At 50.2% G+C, this 17,314-nt stretch overlaps 2 protein-coding genes across 2 annotated transcripts in view; one reads left to right on the top strand and one right to left on the bottom strand.

The window, feature by feature from the left end:
• Positions 1–442: 442 nt before the first annotated feature.
• On the bottom strand, positions 443–12,465 carry EIF4A3 (eukaryotic translation initiation factor 4A3). Its single transcript, XM_066236262.1, has 12 exons — positions 12,217–12,465; positions 9,273–9,345; positions 7,710–7,776; positions 7,403–7,465; positions 6,775–6,907; positions 6,499–6,579; positions 5,009–5,150; positions 4,103–4,241; positions 3,026–3,141; positions 983–1,090; positions 759–886; positions 443–629 (listed from the first exon to the last, which is right to left on the bottom strand). Exons 1-12 carry the CDS (start codon positions 12,383–12,385, stop codon positions 613–615), a joined length of 1,236 nt encoding a protein of 411 aa, XP_066092359.1. The 5' UTR covers positions 12,386–12,465; the 3' UTR covers positions 443–612.
• A 1,712-nt stretch (positions 12,466–14,177) lies between these two features.
• The window catches only part of CARD14 (caspase recruitment domain family member 14), a 39,208-nt gene continuing 36,071 nt past the window's right edge, over positions 14,178–17,314 (top strand). The window contains 2 exon segments of the mRNA XM_066237542.1: positions 14,178–14,201; positions 15,012–15,143. Of these exon segments, the coding sequence (XP_066093639.1) occupies positions 14,178–14,201; positions 15,012–15,143 (156 nt within the window).

Here is a 17,314-nt window from a genome sequence, read left to right on the forward strand (position 1 = left end):
AGTTTGCCCATCCTGTCCACAGGAACGGAATCAAGCAGCAGGCATAGCTCCCCTCCCACTATCGCCCTGTTGGCTGCCAATGAGCTGACTACTGTGGCCAAGCTGTTCTGTCACCCCTCTGCTGCTGCCATAAACACACTGTACCTGAGTCCCAAATAATCACTCTTGTTGGGACTTCATAGAGCATAGAGGACAGTCCTTTCATAAACTGTACAATTTCAAATGCTTTTGAGTTAGAGACACCTGATGAACTTTAAAAGTATTTTGAAGCTGCTGCCCCACTAGAAGTGGACACTTACCACCATCCCAGCCAGCATGGGAAAGCCGGGCACTCCTACCTCTTCCCTTTCACCATTTCACAGTTCAGGAAACAGTGAAGTGACCCACACAGCAGGTTACCAGAAAACCTGGTAGCACCTTAAGAAACAGAAATTTTGTGGGAAAAGTTTTAAAGATTTAATGAAAAAGAGCCAAGCATTATTTACATGTGGGTAAAAAGTCAACTCAGGTCATGCGTTATGGGCCACACATCCCTTACACAGAACCTGTCCTGAACAGCTTGTGAGGGACCACAAAATAGCTCCATCCGCCTCCTGCTCAGACTTGTCGCTCTCAGATCAGATCAGCAACTGAAAGGGGAGAAAGCAACAGACAAAACGAGAATGTTAATGGCTCACAACAGACTTCTCAAAAACAAACAACAAAACAAAAAAGGGGAGAATCCCAGTGCCCAGACTGCGCCCTCTCTGCACGCTCACCGTTCATGGGCATCTCATCAATCTGTGTGGAATAGTACTGCTCGATGTCTCGCAGAATTCGGATGTCGTCATTCTTCACGAAGTTGATGGCCACGCCCTTCCGGCCGTAACGCCCCGACCGCCCAATCCTTCAGCACACAGTACAGCTACTTTAGTAATTACAGCAAAAAGACCCCAGTAAGCCCTGATGACAGTGAGGCTGCGGACAAACCCGCACCCCGTACCTGTGTATGTATAGTTCTCTGTTGTTGGGAAGGTCGTAGTTGATGATGAGGGACACCTGAGGGACATCCAAGCCCCGGGCCCAAACGTCTGTAGAAATGAGCACACGGCTGCAACAAGGAAAAGGTGGTCGAGGTGATTGCCTCAGTCATGAAACTTAAAAACTGAACACTAGTTCAAAACCTATCAGGTCCCGGCCCTGGCCGGTTGGCTCAGTGGTAGAGCGTCGGCCTGGCATGCAGAGGTCCCGGGTTCGATTCCCAGCCAGGGCACACAGGAGAGGCGTCCATCTGCCTCTCCACCCCTCCCCCTTTCCTTCCTCTCTGTCTCTCTCTTCCCCTCCCGCAGCCAAGGCTCCATTGGAGCAAAAAGATGGCCCGGGCGCTGGGGATGGCTCCTTGGCCTCTGCCCCAGGCACTAGAGTGGCTGGTCACGGCAGAGGGACACCCCGGAGGGGCAGAGCATTGCCCCCTGGTAGGCAGAGTGTAGCCCCTGGTGGGCGTGCTGGGTGGATCCCGGTCGGGCGCATGCGGGAGTCTGTCTGTCTCTCCCCGTTTCCAGCTTCAGAAAAATACAGAAAAAAAAAAAAAAAGAAAGAGGCCGTTTCAACAAAAACCTCTCCATGGAAGCTTGTTTCTTCCTCCCTTTCAGAGCGTTAGGCAGACCATCTAGTGGAGGTTGGTAGAAGCTCGTGATTCAAATATCCGCTCATGACGTAAAGCAAAAAATCCCCACTGTTCATCTCTCAAATTGCTCATGATTTAAAGTGCTCGTGTGTTTCAAAGTACCACTGTAGTCTCCATGGCAACCACCACATAATATAAAGAAACAGGTACTTCCAAATGAGTAGAGAAAAAGAATGATTTTTTCTTTTATTTTTTTTTTTGTATTTTTCTGAAGCTAGAAACGGGGAGAGACAGACAGACTCCCGCATGCGCCCAACCGGGATCCACCGGCACGCCCACCAGGGGGCGATGCTCTGTCCCTCTAGTGCCTGGGGCAGAGGCCAAGGAGCCATCCCCAGCGCCTGGGCCATCTTTGCTCCAATGGAGCCTCACTGCGGGAGGGGAAGAGAGAGACAGAGAGGAAGGAGAGGGGGAGGGGTGAAGAAGCAGATGGGCGCTTCTCCTGTGTGCCCTGGCCGGGAATCGAACCTGGGACTTCTGCACGCCAGGCCGACGCTCTACCACTGAGCCAACCGGCCAGGGCCAAGAATGATTTTTTTCAAGCCCGATATAAAAAAGGAGTCACAGAAGAGGTAAGAGATATACTTACAAGATGGTCAGTGTGAAACCACACATCAGGATTTGTGTTAAACGATATGGGACTACATGCTCTCATGACAAGACAGTGATTCCCCTTAGACTAAAAGCAAAGCACAAACAGCCCCAGCATGCTAGCTACTGCACAACAGACATGAAAGCTTAAGGTCACACACAGGACAGAGGTTGAGAGGACAACCAAGTGGACACGAGCTGAAGCAGAGCTGGTGTGGCTTTGCTAGCACAGTAGGGTTAAGATATGAGGAATCACTAACATATAGACAGACACTTCCTGACAAAGTCAACACTCCAGAAACACTAGTTTGGATCACACACAGCCTCAGGATACACACACAAGACCTGACAAAGACTCAGAAGGAACCTCATCCCCTGCACACTCACAAAAAGGGGGCAACAAACAGGTGAGGACATGACAACTTGAAAAACACAATCAGCAGCTGAAACCGCACAGGCACATGTGGGACACTGAAGACCACCCACCCACAATCCCTGTCCTGCTCAAGGGCACAGGACATGTGTACAAGGAGCCTGTCCTGAGCCACCAGGCAACTGTGAGTGCATCACAGGAACAGTCACATGGGCATGCTCTCTGACCAAAAGAGAACAAAGCTAAAACCAATTAATAAAACATACATGAGGCACCAACCTACCTTGTGAGGGCTCCCATCACCCAACCTCGCCTGCCACAGCAGTAGGACCCCCGCGATCACAGGAAAGAAGGCCGCCCAGTGCCCGGCCCGGATGCAGAGGGTGCCCACCTACCTTGCGCCAGAACGGAACTCCTTCATAATGGACTCCCGCTCCTTCTGTGGCATGTCCCCATGCATCGATGACACCGTGAAGTTGGCTTCTCTCATCTTTTCCGTCAGCCAGTCAACCTACCAACCAAATCGGCAGATGCTATGTAAGCTTATCCACAAACCAAACATGGTACTCAGGATTGATTTCAATTACTACTTGCAGAGTCAATGTAATCAATCATAAAGCAAGTGCCCTAGAACTCAGAGTAATCGTTACTGGATGTATAGAAAACTTAACTTTGCCCAGTAGGTAGTGGGGCAAAAATCCACTTAATTTGTCCATTATCAGGTAGCATAAAACCATGACCCTGGGCCTTCTGTGGTGGGACTGGCAACAGCACTTCTGCAGTGTCCCTGTGCATGTTCTGTTCACAGCTTGTCCATGGCAGCTTCTGTGCTAACAGGCAGTAAGTGGTTGTCCTAGAGCAGGGGTCCCCAAACTTTTTACACAGGGGGCCAGTTCACTGTCCCTCAGACCGTTGGAGGGTCGGACTATAAAAAAACTATGAACAAATCCCTAAGCACACTGCACATATCTTATTTTAAAGTAAAAAACCAAAACAGGAACAAATACAGTATTTAAAATAAAGAACAGGTAAATTTAAATCAACAAAGTGACCAGTATTTCAATGGGAACTATGGGCCTGCTTTTGGCTAATGAGATGGTCAGTGTCTGGTTCCATATTTGTCAATGCTAGCCGTAACAAGTGATATGACGCGCTTCCGGAGCCCTGACGCATGCGTCTTGCATCACTGCGCTTTGTGGCGCCACCACATACAGCACACAGGATGCATCCTGTGCTCTCTCACTGACCACCAATGAAAGAGGTGCCCCTTCTGGAAGTGCAGCGGGGGCCGGATAAATGGCCTCAGGGGGCCGCATGTGGCCTGCGGGCCGTAGTTTGGGGACCCCTGTCCTAGAGACTCCATTCCCACAAAGCCTGAAGCATGGACATCCACCCCTCACATAGTCTGACCCAGTTCTGCAGAGAACCAAGCTTGTGTCTACCACAAGGGAATCAGAGCTGAGACTGCGCACCTTCCTCTTGGTGTTGCAGAAGATGACCGCCTGTGTGATGGTCAGCGTGTCGTACAGGTCACAGAGTGTGTCAAACTTCCACTCCTCTCTCTCCACCGCCACAAAAAACTGCTTGATGCCTTCCAGAGTCAGCTCATCACTGTGGGGCAGAGATCAACACTGCTGCCCACCCTGCCAACCAACTGGAGAGTGCCTGCAGGCCAGAACTCAGTGTCCTGCCAGCACAGCCATACCCTCTGAGAAGTCACCATTCCCACATGGCCCAGCTCCAGATCAGAATTAACAGTTACCGCCACTCTGAACACAGCGCTGAACAAGACACTCCACTGCTCAACAGTAATTCCTTTACTCTCAAGTGACTGGTAAACACTAGCAACTAATTTTTAAATTTGGAGTTAGTGGGTCAAAAGGGAATGCACGTCAAAAGCTGGCTTTTCAGAAAAGAAAATTAGAATTTCCGTGTTTTGGCCCTGGCCGGTTGGCTCAGTGGTAGAGCATCGGCCTGGTGTGCCCAGGTTCGATTCCCGGCCAGGGCACACAGGAGAAGCGCCCATCTGCTTCTCCACCCCTCCCCCTCTCCTTCCTCTCTCTTCCCCTCCCATAGCTGAGGTTCCATTGGAGCAAAGATGGCCTGGGCGCTGGGGATGGCTCCTTGGCCTCTGCCTCAGGCGCTAGAGTGGCTCTGGTCGCAACAGAGCAATACCCCGGATGGGCAGAGCATCACCCCCTGGTGGGCGTGCCGGGTGGATCCCGGTCGGACGCATGTGGGAGTCTGTCTGACTGCCTCCCCATTTTCAGCTTCAGAAAAATACACACACACACACAAAAAAGAATTTCCGTGTTTTACATCTCAAAGACACCCCATGTTGTCGGTTTAGGACCGCTAGAGAAGCAGGGCATGCTCACCGTTTCACCAGGATGCGAATGGGATCTGTCATGAACTTGTTGGTCATCTCCAGGATTTCATGAGGCAGCGTGGCGCTGATGAGCACCACCTGCGTGGCTGGGGGCAAGTACCTGTACACATCATAAATCTGCTCTTTGAAACCTGGGTGGGGAACAAAACACACGAAGACATGCAAGACCATACACTGTGACAGAAAAGCTGCACGTCCAATGCTCACGCATCATTAGGAGCAGGGCTGTGGCTCAGGCCTCAGGCTTCACAAGGAGTCCTAACCACACAGCAGAAAAGCCACGCATTCCTTCTCCTCTCCTACCCCCACCCTACCCTCGGTGCTCTGGGGAACACAGCCCCACCCAAGATTCTAGATGCCCAGTCACAAGCCACAGACACCCTAGCCCTTAATCACCCAACCTGGATGTCAGCACACAGATCTCAACTAAGACCCAGCTGCTGCTGCCTGTGAGGACTTGTGTCCACGGTGGCCAGAGTTACTATGTTTTAAGAGAATCTAGAGATGTGAATCTTTACCAAAAAAAAATCTCCCAATTAAAAAAAGAACAAAACACTCCCACAAATATCAAATTATTATGTTGTACATCCGCAACTAATGTTATATGTCAATTATGCCACAAAAAAATCTGCCTAACAAACAGACAACCAATTTATATTTTGAATATGGTGTAGGCTGAATAAAACAGCCCAGAAACCGATAAAACTAGTTCATGAATTACGGGTCACCTGGATAACAGAATGCCCTATTACCTCCACACCTGGCTCACAGCCCCCAACCACCCCCAGGCTCCTCTAGGGCCTCAGCTCAGCTCAGCTCATGCATAAGCCGCCTGGGCTAACCACCAGACACACAGAAAGAAGCATGTGTCTGTCTGGGTGACAGGCACCATGCTGATTGTGACAGCCTTACAAACACGGACCATAAAAAGACCTAAGTGTAGGCCCTAGCCGGATGGCTCAGTGGTTAAGAGCATCGGCCCAGCATGTGGAAGTCCCAGGTTCGATTCCCAGCCAGGGTACACGGGAGTAATGCCCATCTGCTTCTCTACCCTTCCCCCACTCATTTCTCTCTCTCTCTCTCTCTTTCCCTCCCTAGCCAAGGCTCCATTGGAGCAAAGTTGGCCCAGGCGCTGAGAATGGCTCCATGGCCTCTGCCTCAGGTGCTAGAATGGCTCCAGTTGCAACAGAGCAATGACCCAGATGGGCAGAGCATCGCCCCCTGGTAGGCATCATGGATCCCGGTTGGGTGCATGAGGAAGTCTGTCTGCCTCCCAGCTTCTCACTTCAGAAAAAAAACAAAAAAAAAAACACAAAAAACCCTAAGTGTGAGTCTTATCTTCATGACCCCTGAGGCACAACTGTGTTCCACAAGGACACATTACTCCTACTCAGAGCATGTTCATGAGGCCCACATCTCCACTCTGCTGTGAATATTCAGAATTATATTACAAGAAATCAACTCTATTGGCATGAGTACCTTTGTTTAACATTTCATCAGCCTCATCCAAAACCAACATCTTGATAGCACGTGTCCTCAAACTTCTGCGACGAATCATATCTACAAAATTAGATTTTTAAAGAATTAGCCATCACACTACAAGGAAACAGGCAGCCACCTCAGAGCCCTAGCTTCCACTTCCTGCAAGTGAGTCCAGAGCAGACGTACAGTGTAAGGAACGGAGGGAGCATGACCCTCACCATTCTGGTGCATCTCACCACCACCACTTGCAGCACAATGTTACAAAGTGCTTACCAAAGACACGACCCGGCGTGCCGGCCACGACGTGCTGTCCGTAGTCCAGTTTCCGAATGTCCTCACCCACGTTGGTGCCCCCGATGCAGGCGTGGCACTGCACGTTCATGTAGTCACCCAGAGCAAGCAGGCCCTGTGTTGGAACACAGGATCATTTTTACTACAATTTTAAGTGACTACCAAGTATTACTTATACCATTAATTTTATACCATAAAGCCCAATTCTCCTCCTCCTACTCTTGTACCAAAATGAAGTTAAGTTTTAATGGTTTCTTACTATAAAAGTTATACATATTAATTATAGAAAAATCAGAGAATATGTAAAACTCATACTTCCACCCAAGAAACAATGTTAACATATTAACGTACAGCCTTCTGTTGTGTTCACAGTAAGAGTAAAATACATTTTAATTAAAATGGGTTTTGCTGTTAAAAAAAATAATTCTAAGACTGCCAAAACCTACTGTAATCACACAAATCATACTAAAAATAAAAACACAAACCAGCAATTCATGTATGATTTATGTCAAAATGTTAGGGTTCAGGAAGAGATGTTTGAGGGTATACAACTGGCTGCTCAGGAGGGACCTATGCATACAACCCCACCTCCTGGACGTGTCCGTCTCACCTTCTGGATCTGCACAGCCAGCTCTCTCGTCGGGGCCAAGATCAAAGCCTGGGTTTCACGAACCTGGCAAAATAATGTGCCAGCAAAGAGACGCTTCAGTATTTTTAAGAGAGACTGCACTAATTCAGGCTCTGTTCTAAATATTATTTCTAATAGAGGCAAACAAAACCTAACATTCTGGATGCCACAAATCCAGCAATAACAGGAAGTACTGGGGAAAATTCTTGGATAAAACTGTTCTTCTCAATACCACCATTACAGAAGAGAAAGGAAGTATTTCCCAGGATGAGACAGAGCAGCAAATCACCTGAATATCCAGACACTGGAGGACAGAGATACTAAAGGTGGCGGTCTTGCCTGTGCCAGACTGAGATCTAGTAGAAAAAACACAGGTGAGACTCAGAACCATGAGCCACATACCACTGTTCCCCTTCACAAAACCTGCCACAGTCATGCTCCAACGGGTGGGAGCAATGGGCAGCTTCTCCCAAGCTGATGCCCGATCCCCCCAAACAGACCAACACCTTAACTGCAAGGGGGTGGGATACAGGCACAACATCACTACTTTTAAGTCACAGGTAATGAGGACAGTAGCTACATCAGAGACTGATGGAGCTGCAAAATCTCTGACTCCAGCAGGTGGCATTCACCTTTACACAAATATGAACTGGACTGAAACCATCCTCTATTTTTTTTCTTGTAATTGGGTCTTTAAAAATTAGTTAATAGGAACAAAGCTATTTAAAGAATACTGGTATATACAGCCTGACCAGGCAGTAGCACAGTGGATAGTGTCAGACTGGGATGCAGAGGACCCAAATTCAAAACCAAGGTTGAAACTTCCCAGGAGTCCTTGGGAGAACAGCGACTGTCCGTCAGCCAGTGAGATTTCATCACGTCATATTAGCTCGACCACCCTAGAGGAGACCTTTTAAATATCCCCCACGCAGGTCACCCTATCCGACTTCCCTGGCCTTTGTCCCCGGGACCAGGGAACATCGCGGAGCGGGATGCGCTTTGTACTCAATAAAACTTTTATTATTAAAAAAACAAACAAACAAACAAAAAAACCCAAGGTTGCCAGCCTGAGCATGGGTTCATCCGGCTTGAGCATGGGCTCACCAGCTTGAGCACAGGGTCGCTGGCTTGAAGCCCAAGGTCACTGGCTTGAAGCCCAAAGTCACCGACTTGAGCCCAAGGTTGCTGGCTTGAGCAAGGAGACAAGGTCACTCGCTCTGCTGGAGCTTCTCTCCACTCCATCAAGGCACATATGAGAAAGCAATCAATGAACAACTAAGATGCCACAAAGAAGAACTGATGCTTCTCATCTCTCTCCCTTCCTGTCTGTCTGTCCCTGTCACACATACAAAAATAAAGAATATTATATAAAATTCCATGTCAACTGACAGATAATAAAACTGGCTAAAAAAATAAATGAAAGCTTTCTAGAAGACCACAAAAATAGTAACAAACAAAACACCCTGGGGCTAAAGTCAAGCATTTAACCACACAGTTGACCTTTCAACAACATGGGGGTTAGGGATGCCACATATGAAATCCACATACAACTTTCAAGTCTGCCAAACTTACCGCTAACAGCCTACTGTTGGCCAGAAGTCTTATCATTAACATAAACAATTGTCATTCGACATATTTCATACATTACATACTATAACCTTACAATAAAGTAAGCCAAAGGTAAGAAAACGTTATTAAGCAAATAAGGAAGAGCACATACATTTGCTATATTTATTGATGAAAAAGAAAAAAACATGTATAAGTGGACCCATGCAGTTCAAACCCATGTTTTTCAAGGACTTGCTTTACAACTAGCAACTGAGTCCCTGTCTGAGCAAGTGAGCAAACTTACTGTGCGATGACATCTCTCCCTTTAATTATCTGCTTGATGGCTCGCTGCTGAATTGCAGATGGTTTTTCAAATCCTGTAAACACAGAAAAAGTTAGCTCTGACCACTAGGTAAGCATGTTTATAACCAGACACTGTAAGCAACTTGAGGCAGAGATTTTTTTTACTCTCCCATCCCCTGCGTAAACCAATATTCAGCATACCAAGCTCTTACCAAACAGCTGTTGAATGAATATATTGGGCCACAGTGGATTTTTATGCTAACATGGGATCTTATTTTAATGACAACATCCCTGTAAAAGAAGCATCCTTGTAGAATATATAAACCCCAGAGAGGTCTAAAACAAGCAAACATAAACATACTCCCGGAGAATGATCAGGGTAGGTTCACTTTTTACTTCAATTGTGTTATTGTTTTACTACATTACAATAAGTATCCAACACTGCTTTCTTCATTACTTTTTTTTTGTGTGTGTGTGTATTTTTCTGAAGTGAGAAGCTGGGAGGGCCTGACCAGGCGGTGGCGCAGCGAATAGAACATCGAACTGGGATGCGGAGACCCTGAGGTTGCCAGCTTGAGCACAGGCTCATCTGGTTTGAGCAAAGCTCACCAGCTTGGACCCAAGATCGCTGGCTTCAGCAAGGGGTTACTCGGTCTGCTGAAGGCCCACGGTCAAGGCACATATGAGAAAGCAATCAATGATCAACTAAGGTGCCACAATGAAAAACTGATGATTGATGCTTCTCATCACTCTCTGTTCCTGTCTCTGTCTATCCCTCTCTGAGGCAAACAGACTCCTGCATGTGCCCAACCAGGATCCACCCGGCACACCCACCAGGGGGCGATGCTTTGCCCATCTGGGGCATTGCTCCGCTGCAACTGGAGCCATTCTAGCGCCTGAGGTAGAGCCTTGGCTGAGGGAGGGTAAGAGAGAGATAAAGGAGAGGGGGGGGAAGGGTGGAGAAGCAGATGAACGCCTCTCCTATGTGCCCTGCCCAGGAATTGAACCCAGAACTTCCACATGCTAGGCCGACACGCTCTACCTGCTGAGCCAACTGGCCAGGGCTCATTACTTTTTAAATTAAAAAAAAAAAGAAAATCAATCCATCAGTGCTATGGTCACCACACCTTCCTAATCTGCTGTTGGGGCGACTGTGAGATGTCCTGCACTGTCTGCTGTCCTGTCTGGACACAGCTCCGTGACCTACACCCTACACCCTTCTCCCTCTTGCACAGCAGTCTAAATCACCAAGGATCAAGGCTACTCTAAGGAGTACAAGTACCTTCCATGTACACAAACAAAACTTTATGTACAAGACGGTATTTTAATTATTTTTGGTAGTCTTTTAAAATGTAGTACAAGTTCCCATTTAACACAAAAGCAAGTGTAACAGATAATTTAAGAGACCTCATGCTGACCAAGCACACAGATGGGAAAGTAAAAAGTGTTTAGGGCAGGGATGTCCTGGATGCTAAGAGGCAGGTCAGGCTGTCAGCCTCCCTACCAGATGGGTTGCATTGGTCCTTTACCTCCCACCCCTTCAGCAACTTCTCTTCTCTGTCTAAACTTTTATGACAGCAAGGACTGCAGGATAAAAGATGGACCAGTCCCAGGCCTTAAGTACAGATGCAAACCACTCCCATTAGAATCCCCAACCCCATCTCTTTTTTTGGGGGGGGGGGAGGGGGACAGAGACAGAGAAAGGGACAGACAGGAAGGAAGGGAGAGAGATGAAAGCGTCAGTTCTTCGTTGTGGCTCCTTAGTCTTCTTAGTTGTTCACTGACTGCTTTCTCATATGTGCCTTGATGGGTGGGGGTGGGAAGGCTACAGCAGAGCGATTGATCCCTTGCTCAAGCCAGCGACCCCATCGGCGACCTCAAGGCTTTGAACCTGGGTCCTCTGCATCCCAGTCCGATGCTCTATCCATTGCACCACTGCCTGGTCAGGTCGCAACTCCAACTCTTAACTTAGACAACTGCCTTCCCACATTGCCAGTGGGATGGCATGTGGGCCCCCAAGCTCACCACATCCAAGACAGAGCCCCAATCTTGCCCCGGTCAAGTGCTCTTCACCTAAGCTAATGGCGGCATCACACGGACCGCTCCCCTCGCTCTTCACACTCTCCCACCAGTGAACCCTGGTAGCAGCACTCCACCTCCAAATGACAGTTACCTCTCCCCTGGACACCCAGCACAGTCTCCTAACTCAGACCTGCTTCCTCTCCTGCCTCCCCCCTCCCCCCAAATTCACAGACAACTAGGACAACCTCTGTAACTCTAAACCTGACTCGAACTTCTCAGGTAAAACCCTCCAATGGCCACTGCACTTAAACCCTTTATCGCCTCACATGACACTTTGCAAGCTCTGGCCTCTGCCTCCCTCTACAGCCTCAACCCTGGCCTCCCAAGAGGGGAGGCTTCTCTGTTCCTGGAATGCACCGGCAGCTCCCTCTGCCCAGTTTCACCAGTCTTCTACTAACAGCCTCCTTTAACAGCGCAAATGTCACCCCTTCCTGGACGGCCCTGACCTATCTGCTAAGTGTTAGCCCTCTTCTCTCCCAGGTACTCTCGATTCCATTATCCCGCTTCCTTTTCTTCACAGCCATTACTACTGCGAAGGCACCCCGGCTACAGGCTACCTTCTCCCAAACACAACTTAAGTTCTCCAAGAGCACAAGCCTCACACCGGGAGATACAAGACAGCTGCCCGTGGAATGACTGACTCCGAAGCGCCTGGACGAGTGCGCAGCCTGTGGGGGACCAGCACACTGCTTTGCGCTGAGGACAACACGCCGAAACCACGGACTCGGAGCGCTGATGGCGTGCTGGGGGCGGGGGTCGCCCATCAGCGGCCTCGCCTCGGGGCCCCGGAGTCCAGGCCCGGCCAGGGACTCTCAGCGACCAGACGTGGCCCTGCCCTCAGCCTCCCCGCCTGCGCCACCGACCGTAAGCGTAGATGCCGCGCAGCAGGTCCTCCCGCAGGCCCATGGTGTCGAACGTTGGGGTCACATCCACCTCCTCGCTGGTCTCGAATTCCACTTTGGTCATGTCTTCCTCCTTGAGCAACCGCTTCCGTGCCGAACCTGAATTTGCCATCGTGGCCGTAGCCGCCATGATCCAGAGTAGGTAGAGAGGAGGGCGCGCGCCTCAGAGGAAAGCGGAAGCAGGACCACTGCGCCGCCTCCGCCGCCGCCAGGAACTGACGTCACCAAGCGCCCGTAGTGCCTACAAACGTGCGTTGAGGCCACGCCACGGGAGGGGCGGGGAGTTCAGCATCCCGTGAAAGGGAAGGGATGCTTGACGCGAGAAAGGGGCGGTGCTTCGAGGCTCCTGTAAAATCTGAGCTCTCATAGGATCTCGCGAGGAGCGGGACCCCGCTCACCCTTTTATAAAAGTTGCGGATTATGCGCGGTGCTGGAATTTATTGAGTAAGAGGTTGGAAATTGTGTTGTGTAGCTGTCGCTTATTTACTGGATCCTTCGCGTTGGCGGGGTCAGGGCGCCCTGCTCCGGTGGGTGTTGCCAGGCGGTTCTATTTCGGAGGAGAACATGGGCGCAGGTCGCCAAATGCGCACATTCTCCCGTTTATACGCTTATACGTCGTCACTGGCCTAGGTCGGAGCGCGCCGGGCACAACGTGGGGAGCGGGTTGTTAATACTCGCTGCTGCTCCCCGCTGGAAACCCTTACTGCGGATAGTCTACTCCTGGAACTCCTGGAGTCAGGTCTGGCTAGGCGGCCTGTGTTTAACTCCTTGTGGATAAGCCCTTCATCGGGGTCACGTGGGGAGACACAGGGTCACGCCTGGGAGCGCCCCCTCTCATTTCTTTCTATCACTTCTCCCGCAGCCAAGGCTCCATTGGAGCAAAGTTGGCCTGGGCGCTGAGGATGGCTCCATGTCCTCACCTCAGGTGCTAAAAAAATGTCTCTAATTGCAACGGACCAATGCCCCAGATGGGCAGAGCATCGCCCCCAAGTGGGCTTCCCAGGTGGATCCCAGTTGGGCACATGCGGGAGCCTCTCTGTTTCTCACTTCAGAAAAATACACACAAAAAAAAAAATTCTTGCAGAACACTAGTTGAAAATCGCTAAGTTACAGACATAACAAAAATCGGCAATCTTATTTGAGGCAGCGTCCGCCCCAGTCATGAGCTCCAAGGAGGCCCTCTCCCAGCAGGCCCCTGCTCACTGCTCAGGGTGCTAGTGCTCACTCTATGTTCTATTTTGATAAGAGAGAACCTTCCCACTTGACTTCAGGACTCTAATGACCACAAAAGTTTAGTCCTGGGTCAAAACAGGCCCAATGCTCACCATGCAACAAGCAGTGCTCGGTGGGACCAGGCTTTCCTCCTGGATCCCCCAGCTCAGGGTGGTCACTGCACTGCTGAATGGGAAACTTTCTCTGGTGGATGTCACAGGGATTTCGGGATTGCTCTTTGACCTTCCCAGGCTCTCGCCAGAGTTTCTTTCCCTTTAAATGAGATGGTGGAGAGGGTCCTGGGGCCCCTTCCCCTGCCTGGCATGGGCTGCATGAGTGACAGGGCTTGTGCACTCCACACCCCTCCGTCAGCTTCATGCTCATCTGCCCTTTTTCAGAGTTTTTGGCAGAAAGTTGTTTCCGCCTTTCTTCCTTTTGTAGCTGCTGCTTTTGTTCCTTTCTTTTTCTTTTCTTTTTTTTTTTAAACAATTCAGCCTATTTTACAAGGCACAGGGGGAGAGAGTCTGTGAGTCTGGCCATTCAGCATTTGAACTAATTTTCCATGTTGAGTGTGACCCAGTGTGGGGCAGCTGTGTTAGGCTTGCTCACTGGTGATTAGTGTGTAAGCACCTGGCAGAGGCACATGTGCACAACCTATTTAAGGCTACGGATACTTGCACTCAAGAGAGATGGGGGATTGGGGATTGGGGATGGCAGATTGCCGGCCCGCCACTGTGAGGGGCCATTTTGCTATTTGTTTGCCTGAGAGGCGGTTTCCCCTATCTGTGTGCTCATCTGCAGTTGTGAGACTTTGTTAAGCGGAATGGCCCAACCCTTTCCGGCTCTGCAATTTTTCTACTGTCTGCCCAAATTCAGTGTGAACCTGCCTGGCCTCAGCCATCAGCATATCTATATGGCACTGTGAGCAGGATTCGGAGCAGATTGGTATGGAGCCGCCGACACCCTTGAGGGGTGGAATAGAGGAGTGGCTGTTTCCAGTGGCTCTCCTGTTGGGGACCATGGGCTGGGTGTTTTTTACAATCCTGCAAGAAGAAACCAGGAGCTCTGTGTGAGAGGCTGAGCAAGGTCAAAAGCTCCAGGGTGAGCTGCATACTGAGCGCCAGTGGTGCCTGGAACTTGAGCAGTCTCTGGACAAAGAATTACAGGTTCGCGAGTTGCAGTTTGCCCTGGAAGGTGAACATTGCCAGCAATAGCTGTTGGAGAAACAAATGCAGGATCAGGAGCTTGAGAGTTAATTTCAGACTGAGAACTGGCAGCTCTAGTTGACTCAGAGCCACTCTGCTGGCAGGAATGCAAAGATGGAGCTGCATTCCTGCCCGTGGAGTGGCTCTGAGTTGACTAGAACAGGAGTTTCTGGCTCCTCCTTTTCTGAGGGGGAGGCTCTGGCTGCAACTGCCATCCACAGACTCAGAACCTGGCTAGTGGTTGCCAAAAAGGTAAAATCTCAGCAGCAAAGAATCCCTCAGGGGCAACCACAGCCTCCTCCACAGATCGTAGGGCACTCTGTGTTCCTCCCCCCCCAGGCAGAGCTGATGGAATTGGGGGCCCAATTCAGGCAGAAACCCACCAAGTCGCTGGCAGCCTGCTTGGTGCAGCTGCAGGACATGGGGGTGAATGGCATCATGCTCTCTGGAACAGAGACGGACTGTGAGGCTGTGAGGGCTGCTGCCCGTGCTGCCCTTCTCCCCAACTAACAAGAGAAACAGGCCTGTGAAAGTTACCCAAACACAGATGTGGGTAGATTTGATTGCAACTGGGGCAGAGAGAAATTATAATCTATTGCCCTGGCTGGTTGGCTCAGCGGTAGAGCGTCGGCCTGGCGTGTGGGGGACCCCGGTTCAATTCCCGGCCAGGGCACATAGGAGAAGCGCCCATTTGCTTTTCCACCCCCACCCCTCCTTCCTCTCTGTTTCTCTCTTCCCCTCCCGCAGCCAAGGCTCCATTGGAGCAAAGATGGCCCGGGCGCTGGGGATGGCTCCTTGGCCTCTGCCCCAGTCGCTAGAGTGGCTCTGGTCATGGCAGAGTGACGCCCCGGAGGGGCGGAGCATTGCCCCCTGGTGGGCAGAGCATCACCCCTGGTGGGCATGCTGGGTAGATCCCAGTCCGGCACATGCGGGAGTCTGTCTGACTGTCTCTCCCCGTTTTCAGCTTCAGAAAAATACAAAAAAAAAAAATTATAATTTATTTATTTATTTATTTATTTTGACAGAGAGAGAGAGAGAGAGTCAGAGAGAGGGACAGATAGGGGCAGACAGGAAGGAAGAGAGATGAGAAGCATCAGTTCTTTGTTGCAGCTCCTTAGTTGTTCATTGATTGCTTTCTCATATGTGCCTTGACTAGGGGACTACAGCAGACCAAGTAACCCCTTGCTAGAGCCAGCGACCTTAGGCTCAAGCCAGTGACCTTGGGCTTCAAGCCAGCAACCATAGAGTCATGTCTATAATCCCACACTCAAGCCAGCAACCCCACACTCAAGCCAGATGAGCCCACACTTAAGCCAATGACCTCAGAGTTTCTAACCTGGGTCTTCCACATCCCAGTCTGACACTCTATTCACTGTGCCACCACCTAGTCAGACTAGAGAGAAATTAGATGGCAAGCCTAATAAAGTCTTGTTGGCACCGTGGAGTGGGGAGTTGGAGGTGGGCCTCCAGTTAACTCCCTTTGGCAGAGTGCTCAGGGGTACATTGTGAAGGGCACCTTTGTAATTGTCATTTTTGGAATGTATGGAATGTACCTATTGTGAGATGAGCAACCCTGAAGGGGTGGAATGTGGGCAGCTGTGTTAGTCTTGCTCGCTGCTGTATCCGCTGCAGGCACTCTGCTTGAGTTGTGTGTGAGCACCTGGCAGAGGCACATGTGCATAGCCTATATAAGGCTATGGGTGCTTGCGTTCAAGAGAGATGGGGGATTACGGATGCCTGCAGACTGCCTGCCACCACTGTGAGGGGCCATTTTGCTATTTGTTTGCCTGAGAGGCAGTTTCCCCTGTGTGCTTGACAACCATTATGAGACTTTATTAAACAGAATGTCCCAGCCCTTTCTGGCTCTGCACTTTTCTACTGTTTGCCCAAATCCAATGTGAATCTGCCTGGCCTCGGCCACTGGCATTAACCCAGGATCTTTGAGTCAGACACGATGTGCAGCGATGTCACGCATTTATCCTCTGGGTTGTCATCTAAGAAGGCACAAGGGGAACCCCCAGTGCCTATGCCCTGGAGAGGCATTCCCAGGTCATGGGACAATGAAAGAGCAGGGTGCTGGAATGAGGAAGTAGGAAGGGGGAGCCTGGCAAGGGACATGGAGCTCCTCTCAGCCCCTCTAGGACAGAGGACCAGAGCTTGTGCAACACTGGATGGTCAGCGTGCCTGCAGGTTCAACTTTGGCTAAAAGGAAGAAGAAAGACCAGGGGAGACTGGTGTCCTGTATGTCAGGGTGCTGGCCTTAGGGAGGCAGGGGCAGGGTAGGCCAGGCCAATGAGGGGACATCCTCACTGTCTCCCTTCTCTGCATCCTGTCCAAGTGGGGTCAGAGGGCAAGTGGGAGTGGTAGCCAGCTGCTCTGGGATCTTTCTGCATTTTTTCCAAACAACTTTATTGGGATGTAATGTATCTGATGCCCAGCTTGCCCATTTAAGGAGCATAGTTCCATGGCTACTAGTAGATTGACAAATGTGTGCAGCCATCACAACAGTCAATTCAGAACATTTTCATCACTTAAAAAGAACCACCAGGCCTGGCCCTGGCTGGTTGGCTCAGCGGTAGAGCGTTGGCCTGGCGTGTGGGGGACCCGGGTTCAATTCCCGGCCAGGGCACATAGGAGAAGCG

This window comes from Saccopteryx bilineata, chromosome 6, assembly GCF_036850765.1.
Source record: "Saccopteryx bilineata isolate mSacBil1 chromosome 6, mSacBil1_pri_phased_curated, whole genome shotgun sequence".
NCBI classification, from domain to species: domain Eukaryota; kingdom Metazoa; phylum Chordata; class Mammalia; order Chiroptera; family Emballonuridae; genus Saccopteryx; species Saccopteryx bilineata.

Excerpts from the sequence above, each read along its gene's own strand:
- EIF4A3 (XM_066236262.1), bottom strand. The coding sequence starts at position 12,385 with ATGGCGGCTACGGCCACGATGGCAAATTCAGGTTCGGCACGGAAGCGG. Across the intron at positions 6,908-7,402 it reads TGGCTGTGCAGATCCAGAAG|GGCCTGCTTGCTCTGGGTGA; the intron begins GTGAGACGGACA and ends GTTCCAACACAG. Across the intron at positions 4,242-5,008 it reads ATTCGCATCCTGGTGAAACG|TGATGAGCTGACTCTGGAAG; the intron begins GTGAGCATGCCC and ends TCTGCCCCACAG.